This window comes from Ambystoma mexicanum, chromosome 1p (assembly GCF_040938575.1).
Source record: "Ambystoma mexicanum isolate Mex_15411 chromosome 1p, UKY_AmexF1_1, whole genome shotgun sequence".
Lineage (NCBI taxonomy): Eukaryota > Metazoa > Chordata > Amphibia > Caudata > Ambystomatidae > Ambystoma > Ambystoma mexicanum.
In genome coordinates, this window is record NC_090921.1 from 334,186,007 (window position 1) to 334,201,093 (window position 15,087).

Consider the following 15,087-nt stretch of genomic DNA (forward strand, 5'->3'; position numbering starts at 1 on the left):
GACTCAAACCGTGGTCATCAGGTTCAGAGGCCAGGCACTTCACCACTGCACCAGATAAGCTGACACAAGGTAGCAAGTAACTCAAGTTTTCAAACCACTATTGGAAGAACATATCTTTTTTTCGTTTTTTGTGTGCATTGATTTTATGAAAGGCAAATGACATTCGTCTTGTGCAATGTGTATGTTTATGCAAAGCCAATTGAATGAAATGTGCATATTTAACCTTGTAGGCTAATTTCTAGTGACATCACATCCGATAGCGTATGTTAATGAGCCCCCCACTTTTATTATTAGGACTTGACCACTGCGGAAAAGGGAATGACACCAGATCCCGAGAAGGTGGCGGCACCCAACGAAACGTCCCCTCCAACGAATGTCACAGAGCTTTGATCATTCTTGGGCTCAGCAAGTTATTGCACAAGATACATTAAAGACATTGCCACCATTAGTGAACCTTTGAAAGCACCCACAAAACAGCAGGTGCCACTTCACTGGTTGATGGTGTGCCAGACAGCATTCATAGCCATTCGTGATCACATTGCAGAGACTGAAAATATGGCACACTTTGATATCTCGGGAGAGGCAGATTTTACAGTGGATGCAAGCCCAGTGGGCCTTGGCACTTTCTTCGTGCAGAGGTGCAAGACAACTCGCAACAGAGACACATCATATCATAAACCAGTAGGTGCCTGTCGAAGACAAAACAAACATACTTACGGGCTGAAAAAAAAGGTTTGCCCGTTGTATGGGCCTGTGAATATTTTAATTTGTTCTTATACGGGAAGTCATTTACAATCATCACAGATCACCAGCCATTATTGTTTATTTATGGCAATCCACAAGGGAAAATGACACCTGCATAGCTCGGTTGGGCCTGAGGCTACAGGACTATGCATTCGATTTCATTAACGGCCAAGGAAAGAGGAGAATCCGTCCGACTTTCTGTCCCACCTATGAGGAAATCTGACTCCCCGGAACCCTCAGTGGCAGATCGCTACATCAGATACATTGTACAGCAAGCGATACCACAAGGGGTGGATCCGGTGAACCTCGCCCAGCCAGGAGGTGAAAAATGACGTGGCTATACAAATCATCACTGAGGGACTGTTATTGATTGGGAAGGTGGAGGAGTGGGTATGACGTCCTTTCATCACGGGATATAATTTCACTGGGTTTTTCTCAGCGGATATTTTAACAAAAAAACAAATCAAAATTTTTAAGGGGGAAAGAAAAGTATATATATGGGGGGTGGGTGTCCGGGAATATATAACAAATTAAAGAGGATGGGTGTTATGAGGGGGAAACCCCCAAAAATAAAAATAAATAAAAATTTGAAATTTCATCCCATGATGAAATGACATGGAACCGAGGAGAGTAAAGGAGAGAAGTCGTCTTGAGTTGGAGGAGGTGCATTCTTACTGGTGATGGTAAGATTGGCTATGTCGGATGAGACCCTTACTCAAAGGGAACAAGCTGTTGGTGCTCACTTCTTTAAAGAGGCAGGTGCTGGAGCTGGCGCATGAAGGGCACCATGGGATCATGTCCATGAAGAGGATGCTGTGGCAGAAGGTGTAGTTTCCGAGACTAGACATGATGGTGGAGGACCTACTTAAGGAATGGCCTACATGCTGTTTAATTGCCCTGGTGAGGCATCCAGAACCGCTGAAGATGTCTGAGCTGCCACAAGGGGTGTGGGAGCAAGTGGCAGTTGACTTCTTTGGACCTATTGAAAGGGGGAAATATGCCTTAGCCATGATGGACAAACACTCACGGTTCCCTGAAGCACAGATGGTGACTGAGAGTAACAAGACTAAGGGCCTCATTACGAGGTTGGAGGTAGTCATGGCGCTATTAGCGCCATGACTACCTCCAAAACCGGTACCGAGTCCGCTCTCGTTCAATGGGGACTTACCGGTCTATTCCGAACTTTGCGGGACCGGTGAGTCCCCATTGAAAAAGCCATTCCCCATTCCCATTTCAGCCCCCATAGGGCTCAATGGGAAGGGGGTAGGCGCTAATAACGTTACCGCAAATAGCAGTACCGTTATTAGCTCTGAAGTCCCTTAACGGGCCCCGTCCATAACGCCTGGTAAAACCATGCGTTAAGGAAGGGACCCGCTAAGGGACCTCGGAATAGGGCACAAAGGGATTACTGGCACCAATGTCCTTAACGGTGCTGGGATCCCTTTGCGCCCACCTCGTAATGAGGCCCTAACTCTCATACATCATACTGGACATGTCCCATTAATCAGATCAGGCAAAGTCAGGCACTTGACATTAAATGCATACACCTGATACCAGTTAGCTCTCATCACACAGATAAAAGGCAGCACCTAGAGACACACTGTGAGCAAGCAGAACACAAGTATGTGAAGGACATCTGAGGGAAAGGCAAACCCACTGGAGCAAAGCAACGGATCAAGGGATGAGAGCAGCGGATCGGAAACCCCAAGAGTACCCTACTGGAGGTCGTTGCCTCCGACAAGCAGTGAAAGACACATGGAGTAGGCCAGAGCCCACATCAGAAGGCTGTTGCAAATGAAGGCTGATTGAGTGTCAATGAGACGTGAAGAAAGGCAGACCTGTGAATGAACTTTGAAGTAAGGACAGCTGTGAAATCAGCGATACTGAGTAACACAGTGGTCCGGCGAAAGGAAGTAGCTCACTTGAAAGTCTCCATGAAAGCTGCATTGTTTAGAACGATAAATGAATGATCTGCAAAAGCGAAATAAGCAAAATGAACTCCTAGAGAAGGGGAGAGTGAGAGTTGAACCTTGAACTTTGAGTCGAAGTGGTCCTGCGGAGGTCTGTATAGAAAGCCACACACATTTGAAAGTCTTCGACATCCAAAAGTTGTCTGACCCCCGGTTGAGGGAGACCCAAAGTATAATAAGCTCTGGGAAGTTTTTGTTGAACTTTGTGTTTGAAGAGATCTGAGCCTTACAGAGGGGGACCTATGTGTACTTTATGTTTGAAGAGGTCTGAGCCCGGCAGAGGAGGACCCACTTGAACTGTGTTCAAAGACTTCTGAACCCGACAGAGGGGGACCTACATGAACTTTGCGTTGAAACATTATTTGGAGGTATGAAAGAGAGACTTTAACGTGGAAGGCCAGGTGTGCCTCGACCCACATTTTGGAACTGTTAATTGTACTGAAAACACGCTCTACAAGGACAGCCTTACTCTGTGTTGTCTAACGTGGGGAGGAGAGCTGATTCAGCTGCATTTATTCTTTTGAACACTGATTTCTGTTTTACATACATTTTTACTTTATACACTGTTTGTACAAGAGTGGGGGCAGGTATTAGATTTTGTTAGCATAGGCCATTTTGATTTGACAGACTCTACTAGGACTGTTTTGTTTATCGTTTGATGGTCATGACTACTTCCATCCTAGTTATAGGGCAAAGTAGGAGTTTTTCCGACCCCAGAAACTTCAATAAAGGTTTTTCAAATTGTACCCATTGTGTCAGTGTCATACTTGTGATACCATGCCTCCTCTAAATTCTCCACTTACGAGTCAGGGTTTCAAGACATTTTCAGAATACATGGGGTTCAGCCACAGTAAGGTAACTCCCTTATGGCCCAAGGCAAATGGGACAGTTGAGCGATTCATGGCCAACTTGAAGACAGCCCTTCAAATATCTCACCTAACTGGACAACCATATGAACAAGTGCTACACCAATTGCTTTGAGACTACAGGAGCACTCCCCCAGCTCCACAGGGAAATGCCCTGCAGAGGTCATGTTTGGCCGCAGTGTTCATACGCGTTTACCACAACACAAGCGAAAGGCTGAGAAATATGCTGATGATGACGTCATGAGGGCTTGCGATGAATCTGCAAAGGAGAAAATGAAGCAGAATGCTAACACCCGGAAAAAGGCCAAGGAAACTTTGGAGAGATCACCTTCAAGAAAAAGCAAGACCTCAACTTAGGCAAATGAGGATAATATTTTGAAAATATTGCAGATTCTCGCTGGTCCCGTTATTAGAATGTATGTGTCTGAAAGTGGAATCAATCCTTTTGTATGCTTTAGATATGTGTTTGTTTGACATAAATATGTATCATAACACTTTGCAGGGTCGTTTATTAAAATCTGCATTACGACTAGCACTCTCCATTCTGAATTGCATTATTCGGCATGAGTTGGGGTTAATCTCACTATCGTGCAGATGGGAATGGAGAATGCTGTCGAACTATGTGAGAATTTTAGGTCCAGCTACAAAATTCTCTCTACCATGATCTTTTTCGAAGACACTAGGTGACAGATGCCATCAGTTTGTGAAGTATGGATGAAAGAGGATGAAAAACATACTTGTAGAGCTTGGAGTTCTACCTAAGGGCCTATGTTTCCACCCTGGGTTTGTTAAAAAAAATTGTTTGAACGTGAATGGATCCTAACAAAAGAAGCCTTGAAAAGCTATAACACTTACAGAGGCTATGCCACATTTGTTCATAAAAGAGATGGTTGTTGTTCTTATTTAATCATATTCCCATGTAATGTCACTTGAATGTATTATATGCGATTCAAATTGAACCAATTCCATACGTTGGAAAGAACTAGGGATTGGGGAAAAGAAAATGATGAGGACAATGAGATGAATTGTAGGTTCCCAAATTGTAGCGAATCCGTAGAAACTCTCAAACATTTGGTTTTGGTATGTCCACATTTCCGAATACCAAAAGAATATTTGTTGAAGTGATTTATTAATAAAGATGATGAGACTCTCCTGGACTCATTTTGCAACAGGATGATGTTAGGTAATCAAAAAGCCCTAATTTTTGCATTGGTACAGTTGCTAAAAAAGATCGAAGCAGAGATATCATTGATTATTAAATAATGATGATTACATTGTAAAATGCCTTGAAATGGGATTAAATGTAGATTGTATTTGTTGATAATAATTTGTATATTAAAAATTGTTTTATTGAACAAGACTTTTCGTTTTAAGTTGTATTGATTGGTACGGAATATCATGTTTTGTCTTTTAACATATTTATTTCATGGACATTTTACGGAATTCAATTTATTTTGTAAAGGTTTATTTTATAACCATATACAAATAATTAAAAAAAAAAGTAAAAACAAAAAGGCCAAGGAATCATCACTGGTCCTTGGTGACTTGGTTATCCTGAAACAACCGAAGGTCATTAAGCACACTGCTACCTTCCATGAAGATCCTCTGGTCGTAATGGGAAAGAAAGGTTCTATGATGAAGACAGAAGGGGATAAGTACCAAGAGACTCCAAACTCCTCACAGTTTAAGAGACAGCCGATGGTTGGTCACAAGCAGAGGAGCATGTCTCTTGAGATTAAGATCCTGTACTCTTCAAATGAGTCCTTTCAAGGTGATGAAGAAGAGTCAGACTGGGCGGAGCGAGTTGACACTGAACCAGTGCCCAGAGTGGACAGTGTGAGGTGAGGGCGAGAATGAGGCCCAGGTGACTTGTTGAAGAAATGGGTTAGAGTAAAGTACTGCATGTTAAAATTGTGGGGCGGTTTGTGGCATCAGGGAAGTTGGGAGTTAAGTGTTGGGTGGGGGCGAGACCGGGGAGCGGGGTGGGATGGGAAGTGAGGTTGGGGCGGGCAGTCGAGTTGTGGAAAGAGAAGTATAAAGAGATGTTACATGTTCTATCAAGTGGCGCAGTGCGGTAATCCACTTCAATCCCGGTGGGCCCCGGATTGGTAGATATTTCCACATGTAGTCTAAATAAAGTGATTAGGCACAAAGAGAGATGACAGCGGAGAGAGGGAGGGATGAACGGCCCTTGTGGAAAGACTGCCTGGATTACTCACTTCATTCCTCCTAGACCTACACATCTTACTGACAGTCCTAAAAATGTGGTAACCCACACCCCTGAGACAGGCAACAACAAATGTGTTATTTTCAAAATCCCTTCTGCCCCATGATTGAAAGGGATAAATGGTCTTATCCTCAGCCTTACTACCCATACATTATCGGGTAGTAACCCTTGCCACAAAATCTCCTTGCGTAGGAAAGATTGGTAGCAGGACATGGAGAAGGAAGAGTTGGACTAGCGGTAAGGCAGATTACTGGTAAGTAACGCATGCCTTACACCTTTGTACACCTTTCTCGCCCCAGTCCGGAAAAAGGAGGCTATCTCAAGCAGTGTTGGGGATATCAGAAACAAAGAAGTGTCACACCCAAGATAGGTGTAAAGCACACAAGTAGAATCTCTTTAATCAACCATCACCTCAGTGGTTCACAGAATGCATCACCGCAGAACAGAAAGAAGACGCTCAAAACCAACATGTCACTTGCAGAGGTTCACAAAAGTGTCTGCAGAATCACACATGGCCGTACAGCAGATATTGGGCAAAGAGATACCTCAAAAATCAGTCCAACAGCTGGACACCCCTCTAGTCAAAAACACCTGAATCCCCTGGGGCAGTGGCCCCAGCGCAGTATCATATGCCCTGCAGATTGTCACTCACAAATATCTACTAAGAGTGGAAGTGGTAGGGTTGGAACCAAAATGTCCGGGCACTAATGACAATGTAACGGCACAGAACGAGTCTTTCCAACATATGCCCTGACAGTCCTACCAGTAACCAATGGGTGTTCCTGTGCTCTAGAATCCAGCACGCCCGGCAGACGTGCAGTAAGTAGCACAATGTCCTCAGAGGAAGGAGGAACCCTAAGGTTGAAAAGTTGGTGACAGTTGAAGAACCAAACCCCAGGCAGGAAACTAAAGAACGAGGTGAACTCAGTAAGGCACTCACAAAATCTCCTAGTAGAGGTGACGGTAGAAGTGTCTTTTGAAATGAATATCTCTAATAGAATGACTCAAAAGACTCATAAAGAAGCGGACCCCAAAGCCCTTAGGACCAAAGTCAAGTGCCAGGATGGACAAGTAGAGTTCATATTAGGTTTCACAATCTGAAAACACATATGCAGGTGTGTGGCCTGGTTCCCCGCCTCACCTGTTCCAGCCCACGGGTCTCTAACAGCCTTCATGGCTGCGAGATGATGTCAAAGAGTGGAGATCTCTCAACCCAAGTTAAATCTCTCTCTCAGAAATTCCAGAATCCACTTCCTAGCATAATCCTTTAGGGGGATGCATCCGTAAATTCTGTACTGCCAGGTCTAGGGTCTCTGACATGCCAAGTTGCACTGATTCCATTCATTGAAGGTTGAAACTGTCAATAGAAAGTCGGCACAGAGACGAGGCGCCCTTGACGCTGGGAAAGCAACAAGCGGAGTGCCCATGCTGGAACAAGCCATCCTCATTTAGAGTGGTGGTACTAAAATCATGGATACCCAATCCCAGTGCTAGCTTGCGGGCCAGATTTTCCCGGATCCGGGGCCTGGCAAAAATGTCTCCCTGGATCTCCAATCCAGGAAATCCATCTCCACCCTTTATTTATTTGTGTGTTCAGACGGCTTTTAATTGTGCGGCACAACCGAAGCCCTGTTCGAGTTCGGTAGGATCAGGAGAGAAAACACTGAATCACCATACAACTTCAGCAGCTGATGAAGAGCTTTGTGAACTCGCTTGTTAAGACTGTACTCTGCAGGAAATATTTAGGGTTTTAAACGATGTGCACTCTTTATACTTTGCAACAATATAGCAAAACACTCCTGCCTTGGGTTATTTTCCATGCGTTCGTGATTCATCTTCTGAGAGGCAAATGGTTATGTGGAGCAGGGGTTGGGAGGTGGCTGCAACCTTATAATTATAATCCTGCTTCCCCCTGTGTCGCTGGTGGGATCCCACAATAAAAATAAACAATCTCCAGCACTTCCAACTACCTTTTTACCCTCAGCAGGAATGTGGGATCTAGAGGGAATGCAGTAAGGCATAAAGGGACCCTGGTATGCATGGGAGAGGAAGGGCATCTGAATCCGAGGCCTGAGGATCAGTGTTTTGGTGACATCACTACGGAGTAGCGCATTGCCCCTGAATACAGAAGACGAATGATCTGCCTTTCCCCCTGCGTTCTTAGTCAACCAAAATAAACAAAACATTACACTGAACTGTTCCTTAAGCGCCTGCATTCTCTGGACCAGGAAAAAGACTCCCCAATCTATGCGCTGTGCTCTCAGCCTGCCTGACATGCACCGTCTGTAATAAGGAGGCATACACTGCAGGTGAGTGAAGATCCTTTATTGGTAACCAGCCTGAGCCAGCAGTACTCAGCCTACACAGCACCTCTTCACTACAGCTTCTAACGACTCCTCATGGAATCTCCCCTCTGAACAGAAGTAAACATGACATCAGAGAAAGAGTGGAATTCTACGAGGTAGAATTCCACTCAAGAGCAAAAGACACTTTACAACACTTCTCCTCCCTTTACCCACAACTGACGGCAAAACAACTACACACACACAGCTAAACACGCTACCGCAACACACACAACAGCCAATGCACACATTCAACACAACACATAATGAGAGCCAGAATGCAGCTAGTGGAGGGAAAGAAAGATAAGGACCAGAACAAGGACCTTAATGTAGCTCAACGGAGGGAAAACCTATGAACTAGAAAAGTGCTAACGAACTTTGGCACCCAAAACATAATCATTGTACTTAGAAGGAACCTTCCTCACCCTGACAGGATGAGAATGACCCTGGACAGAGACAGACGGCCCAGTAAGGGAGGACGCCTCCTCATCACGTTCACACACCGGAACGGGAGCATTCTCACAATTGCGAGAAGGGGCCAGCATAGGAGGCACCTTATCAGCAGCCTCCCCATATGTAGAAGGGCATGGCAAGGAACACTCAACCATCGCCCCAGCATCGCCTGCAGCACAATCAGGCTCCCCCCACGCACCACCAGCAGAATCCATTTTGACCTTGTCCACCACAACCACACGCCTGAGACTCCATCTGGAGCCATCTTCAAGCTTGACGTAACCACGACCACACTTGACAACTAAACGTGGTTTCATATACTTGCTAAATCCCTTCGCTGCAAACCTGGGATTCTTAATCTGGACCCAATCACCCACCTTGACCAGCAAGGGCTTCCTGCGGGCCAGTTGTTCCTGCAGAAACCGCTGCTGCCTGCACCGTACTCGATCTAAGACTTCTTGCATATCCATTTGTGATTGAACCCCACCACCCAGGGCAGGAACTCTCAATTTGGAGCCAGGTTTCCTCCCTCGCATCAACTCGAAGGGAGAATGACCAGTGTAAACCGAAGGAGTAAGGCTGTATGCTTTCAGTGACTCTGATACCACTCTGCCCCAGGGATCACCATTGGCAAGGGCCAACTGAACAGCACCCTTGACAAAACGATTCATGCGTTCTACCAGACCATTAGCCTGTGGGTTATACAATGCAACCCTATGATGACGTATACCAAGATCATGCAAAAACCTTTGCATGTACTCCGACACAAACTGGGCGCCATTATCGGTCACCAGCCCCGCAGGCACGCCTTCCCTGTCGAACACCGCAGAGAGGAACTCCACCACTTTCTGGGCAGTAACAGTAGCCAAAGCTGTGGCTTCAACCCATCGGGACGTGTAATCCAACAAAACCACAATAAATCTTAGACCCCCCCCAATTAATCTATGGGGCCCATTATGTCTAGTGCCACTTTGGACCACACTTCATGGGTCACTTCCACAGAATAAATGGGTTGGGGAGTTGGAACTTTGCTCTTGTCACTAATGGAGCAGGCCACACAATCCTTCACTACATCCTCCACATCAGCGTCCATTCGGGGCCACCAATATTCTTCTCTGAGCCTCCTCTTGGTCATGGACCTTCCTACATGCCCCTCGTGGGCCAAATCAATGAGCTTCCCTCTAAGGGAACAAGGAGGAATTAACCTCAGGCCCCTGGCCACACCCCATGGACCTACAGACAATTCCTCCCATACGTGACCATACAATTTGGACAACGCAGTACCAACAACCCCACTGCTGAGCGCAGTCTTTATTTCCATCAATTCAGGATCAGCAGAACATCCTGCACTCCATTCCAACTCTGACACAGCCGGCACCACACTCGCAACTAAAGTGCAACCATCCCACACTACATCTTGGACTACATCAACATAATCAGACCTCGGAAACCGCGACAGGCAATCTGCTACCGCGTTCCTCGCTCCCGGGACATATTCAACCTTGAAATTGAACTCCGCCATATCAGCCATCCACCTCATAATCCTTGAAGATGCATGGGACAAGCCCTTGGTCGTCAAAACATGCACCAAAGGTTTGTGGTCAGTGCGCAAGGTGTATTCAATTCCCCACAGGAAGGTACTAAAATATTTAGAGGCCCACACAGCAGCCAGTGCCTCTCTCTCTATGACCGCATACCTGCTTTCAGCCTCTCTGAGCACTATGAATGCAAAGGCGATGGGCCGAAGCTCGCCCTCCACCCTCTGCTCCAAGACAGCACCTATGCCATACTCACTCGCATCCACAGTGAGATATGTTTTCCTGGCCAGTAAAAAGGAACCCAAAGACGGGGCTTGCTCAATCTCCTCCTTCAACCTGAGAAATTCCGTTTGGCACTGGTCTGACCATGCAAAATGCACACCCTTCTTCAGCAAGGACCTCATACCAACAGTCTTGTCGGCATACAACGGGACAAATCTGCTGTAGTACTCTGCGAGACCCATTAAGGATCTCAACTGATCTTTGTTTACTGGGGCCGGTGCATCCTTCAACGCTTTACCAACTCTGCCCTGGGATGAATACCTTGGGCATCTAATGAATGTCCCAAATATGTCACACTGGGAACGCCCACCTTGCACTTGCTAAGTTTGAGGGTGAGACCACAATCCCTCAAGACACACATCACCTCAAGAACCCTCACATCATGTTCAGCTCGTGACTTACCCCATACTAAAATGTCATCCTGGAAACATTCTACACCCCGAATGCCCCCCAAAAGTTTCTGCATTGTCCTCTGGAACACCGCAGCTGCGGAGGCCAAGCCGAAGGGCATCCTACAAAAACGGAAGGTGCCAAAAGGGGTGACAAAGGATGTAAGCGGGCGAGATTCCACATGCAGATCTATCTGATGATATGCAGAGGAAAGATCAAAAGTAGAAAAACAGGAAGCCCCGGACACCCGGGAAAGCATCTCATTGATGTTGGGCAGTGGGTGTCTGTCAACCCAAATACTTGAGTTTAGATCTCTGAGATCTACGCACATCCTCATTCCTCCATCACCCTTGCGTGCCAATACTACCGGGGCCAACCATTCTGAACACTCTACTTCCTCTATGACCCCAGACTCCTTGAGTTTGTGCAACTCTTCGTTTAAAGCATCACGAGCCATGATCGGAACCCTTATGACTTTGTGTACAACAGACACAGAGCCTTTCTTGAGAACTATCTTGTGTGCAAAACCCTTCAATTTGCCCAACTTTGAAGTAAAAACCGAGGGAAACTTGCTCTGCAAAACTTCTGCTGTGATTCCCACAGGCAACATGGCACAATCATTCCCTTCACATACACTCATCACAGGGACAGGTTTCTCCGGTCTAATTTGCAGCTCCAGGGCAGCTTGTTCGTCCCAACCCAGTACAGGGTCACCTTTGTGGGCCACATACAACTTACCCCTAGTCATTCTACCTTCAAACTCTATGTGAACCCATTCAAACCCTAAAACTTGGATGGGCACTCGCCCATAGGCACACGGGTTTATATCAGAAGGGGAGAGTTGAGACACCTTCTTGTGGAACTTGGACTCGTATAGTTCAGGGGATATCATAGTGTACGGAGAACCTGTGTCCACCATCATCTCTAATGGAACGCCATCGACAATGAGTGTCGCCCAAGCTCTCTTCTTGCAGCTCCCCACACTCAGCAATGTCCCTTCAGACACACCTCCTTCACCCCTGTGAGAACAACCCATGTATCCCACTATTGTCACATCATCATCATCCTCATCATTCACATCCACCATTTTCACAGACTCTTTAGTTGAGACAACGCCCCTGCACATGCGGGCGTAATGTCCCCTGGCTTTGCATTTTCTGCAGTCCACATTGGTAGCAGGACATTCATTAGCACCCGCTGCATGACCTCGCCAACCACATCGCCTGCACTGTTCCTTCGATGAGGGTCCTGCTCGGCCATCCTTGTTCCTCACTTTGGGCTCAACAGTCTTACGGGGGATCACAGCATGTACAGCTTCACCTTTATCAGCCATTTCCCTCACGCTCTTCCTAGATTCTTCGATTGCATGGGCAATCTCTATGACTTTTTCTAGGGGTGGGTCCTTTTCAATCCATAGTCTCTCCTTGACACGTACATCACACGTGCGCATCATTACTTGGTCACAGATGTATTCATCAACGGTACCAGTGAACTTGCATGTTGCAATCAAAGTGCGTAGAGCAGTCACGTAAGCATCCTGTAGGCCCTCACAGAAGCCTTGAGCCCTCGAGAAGAAATGGTACCTCTCGCGAACAACGTTGGCTCTCTTACCAAATCGCGCTTCCAACTTGCCCAAAGCTGTTTCATAAGCGAGCACCACTGCTGGTACCACGTCACCACCCTCACTGCCTCTGCCTGGGCAGCGGGGGCAGCGTGCACATTGGGGCCGGGTAGATGCCTGAATACCCTGAGGCCCTCAGTTCCCAGGCAATTGAGCAGTGCCGCCTCCTTCTCATCATCCGTGAACTTGGCACCACCCGCGGCTCTGAGGTGCACTTTGAAGGTGTCCTCCCACAAGTCCCACACAATAGGCGGCTCCCCCGGACTGGCCAAGAATGCAGGTGGCGGACATGCATTATTGTGCTGCATGTTGAGGAGGGTGGAGTCAGACAGGCTTGTAATGAACCAATATGCACAGTGCAACTTTGTACTGAACTAGTATCCTCTATGCAACCTCCGCGCGTGCCTGGCAGAGCAAACAATGCTAGAGTGTCACTGTACAATACAACGTGCCTTGAGCAAGGACAGAGATGTGGCCAGGATACAGTCACGAAATACTTGGAAGACCCTCACAGGGTTAATTCTCCTCTGAGTGGCTAGAGGGAACGCCCCTGAGACAGGAAGTAGAAGGGAGACGTCTTGCGTTTAGTCCCGCCCTCCTCCAGCAGGCGTCAATATCCACTAAGAGAACGGGGCGGCAGACACGGACTCGCCCTGGTCCCCAGTCCCGCTTGCCGCACAGGGCGAACACACGCCGGAAAACAGTGATCCCTTCCCCTCTCACCTGCTGTCCGAGGACGCACCGCGCTCAACCCCGGCTGGGGAGCACAGGCTGGAAGCACGTCGGCTGTCCTGGTGCCGACATGCGGGGAGGGCCTCCCTTCCACGGGACAATGGGCGCTGCAGCCCACGGACGAACTGTGAAGGCTGGGGCTGGGAAATGCTGCTGCTCCCAGCTGATTCCGGACAGGTGACTCGACGCGGACAGCATCGGCGGGCGTGCTCACCTCCACACAGCCCCCTGCTCCTCCTCCGGAGCAAGCACTCTCCCAAGGCGAAAAGAGGAATGTAGGCAACTGCTGGCGGCTGCAAGGCAACGTGGGTCGGAGGCTGGTTACTCTCGTCGCCAGTGTAATAAGGAGGCATACACTGCAGGTGAGTGAAGATCCTTTATTGGTAACCAGCCTGAGCCAGCAGTACGCAGCCTACACAGCACCTCTTCACTACAGCTTCTAACGACTCCTCATGGAATCTCCCCTCTGAACAGAAGTAAACATGACATCAGAGAAAGAGTGGAATTCTACGAGGTAGAATTCCACTCAAGAGCAAAAGACATGCGAGAGGAAGGGCATCTGAATCCTAGGCCTGAGGATCAGTGTTTTGGTGCTATCACTACGGAGTAGCGCATTGCCCCTGAATACAGAAGACGAATGATCTGCCTTTCCCCCTGCATTCTTAGTCACCCAAAATAAACGAAACATTACACTGAACTGTTCCTTAAGCGCCTGCATTCACTGGACCAGGAAAAAGACTCCCCAATCTCTGCGCTGTGCTCTCAGCCTGCCTGACATGCGCCGTCTTCCACGGTACTTCCAGGTAATTGATGCGCTATACCTCATATGTCATGCCATGCTAAGAGAGAGATTGCGTGTGGGACAGATCACTGCATTTGATAGAGGGTGAGTGATAAAGCATCTCACATTGAATGTAGGTCAGTCTAGCCACATAGTAACACCTATCATGTTTGCTTTACCCTTGATGTCAACTAATAAATGCCATGCCACATTGAGAAAGTATATGAAGACTGGCACTACTAGTGTCCTACATTAGTAGTTCAAGTCTACATTTACTTTCTTAATGTGGCATGACATTTTCTACTTGGCATCAAGGGTAAAGTAAACATGATAAGTGTTATTACATGGCTAGCTTGGTCTACGGTGTCTGTGGATTTACTTTCTTACTGTGGCATGGCATTGTTACTTTTCACTTGACATCAAGGGTAAAGTAGACATGATGAGTGTTATTACGTGGCTGGACTTACTTACATCGGTGGATGCAGTCTAGCCATATATTATTTGTGTGTCATGGCATTTTTGTACTTTGCATCAAGGATAAGAGCAAACAAAAATTTATTTACACTGACCTATCTTGGTACAGCCAGTCTGGATATACCTTTTTTTGTGGCATGGTATTTTTTACCGTCTACGAGTCCTTAAATGGAAATACTGGCATATATTGGTGCATGCATGGACATGTATGGGCACAACAAGCATGAACATGTTTTTATATACTGGTTATGTTGTGGTCAAAAGCATAATGAGCTTGTGTTGGAAAATGGTCCTGTGCACTTTTTTTATCGACTTGCATCTATTGGGTTTTTCAATGTGTTGCAATATGAATTGATTGCAAACTGTGGCATTTTACCAAATTTATTACAGCTAATAATGTAAAACGCACCATTTTAACCCATTATTTTTAAAAGATACTGCGCTCGGTTGCTCGCGCATATTAGTCGCATACATGTACGCCACTCCACTTCACAAATTCACCAACTGCCACTGACTACTTGTAGGTACTCTGTGCAACATGCTTACCCATCCAGAGACTGGAAATATAGTCCCTGGATTGATATGCCAGAAATCGTATTTAGCAAGAGGTTCGAGAGCAGCAGGGATGTCATTTGGGGTTTGCGAGGGGTCGCAGCTGGTCAAAATC

General features: G+C 46.8%; 1 protein-coding gene across 1 annotated transcript in view; it reads left to right on the top strand.

The window, feature by feature from the left end:
- Window positions 1-3,937, top strand: part of LOC138480982 (uncharacterized) — a 50,326-nt gene extending 46,389 nt beyond the window's left edge. Inside the window, exon 3 of the mRNA XM_069612849.1 lies at window positions 3,704-3,937. Coding sequence (XP_069468950.1) covers window positions 3,704-3,937 — 234 coding nt within the window. The remainder of the gene's footprint in view (window positions 1-3,703) is intronic.
- Window positions 3,938-15,087: the final 11,150 nt, after the last annotated feature.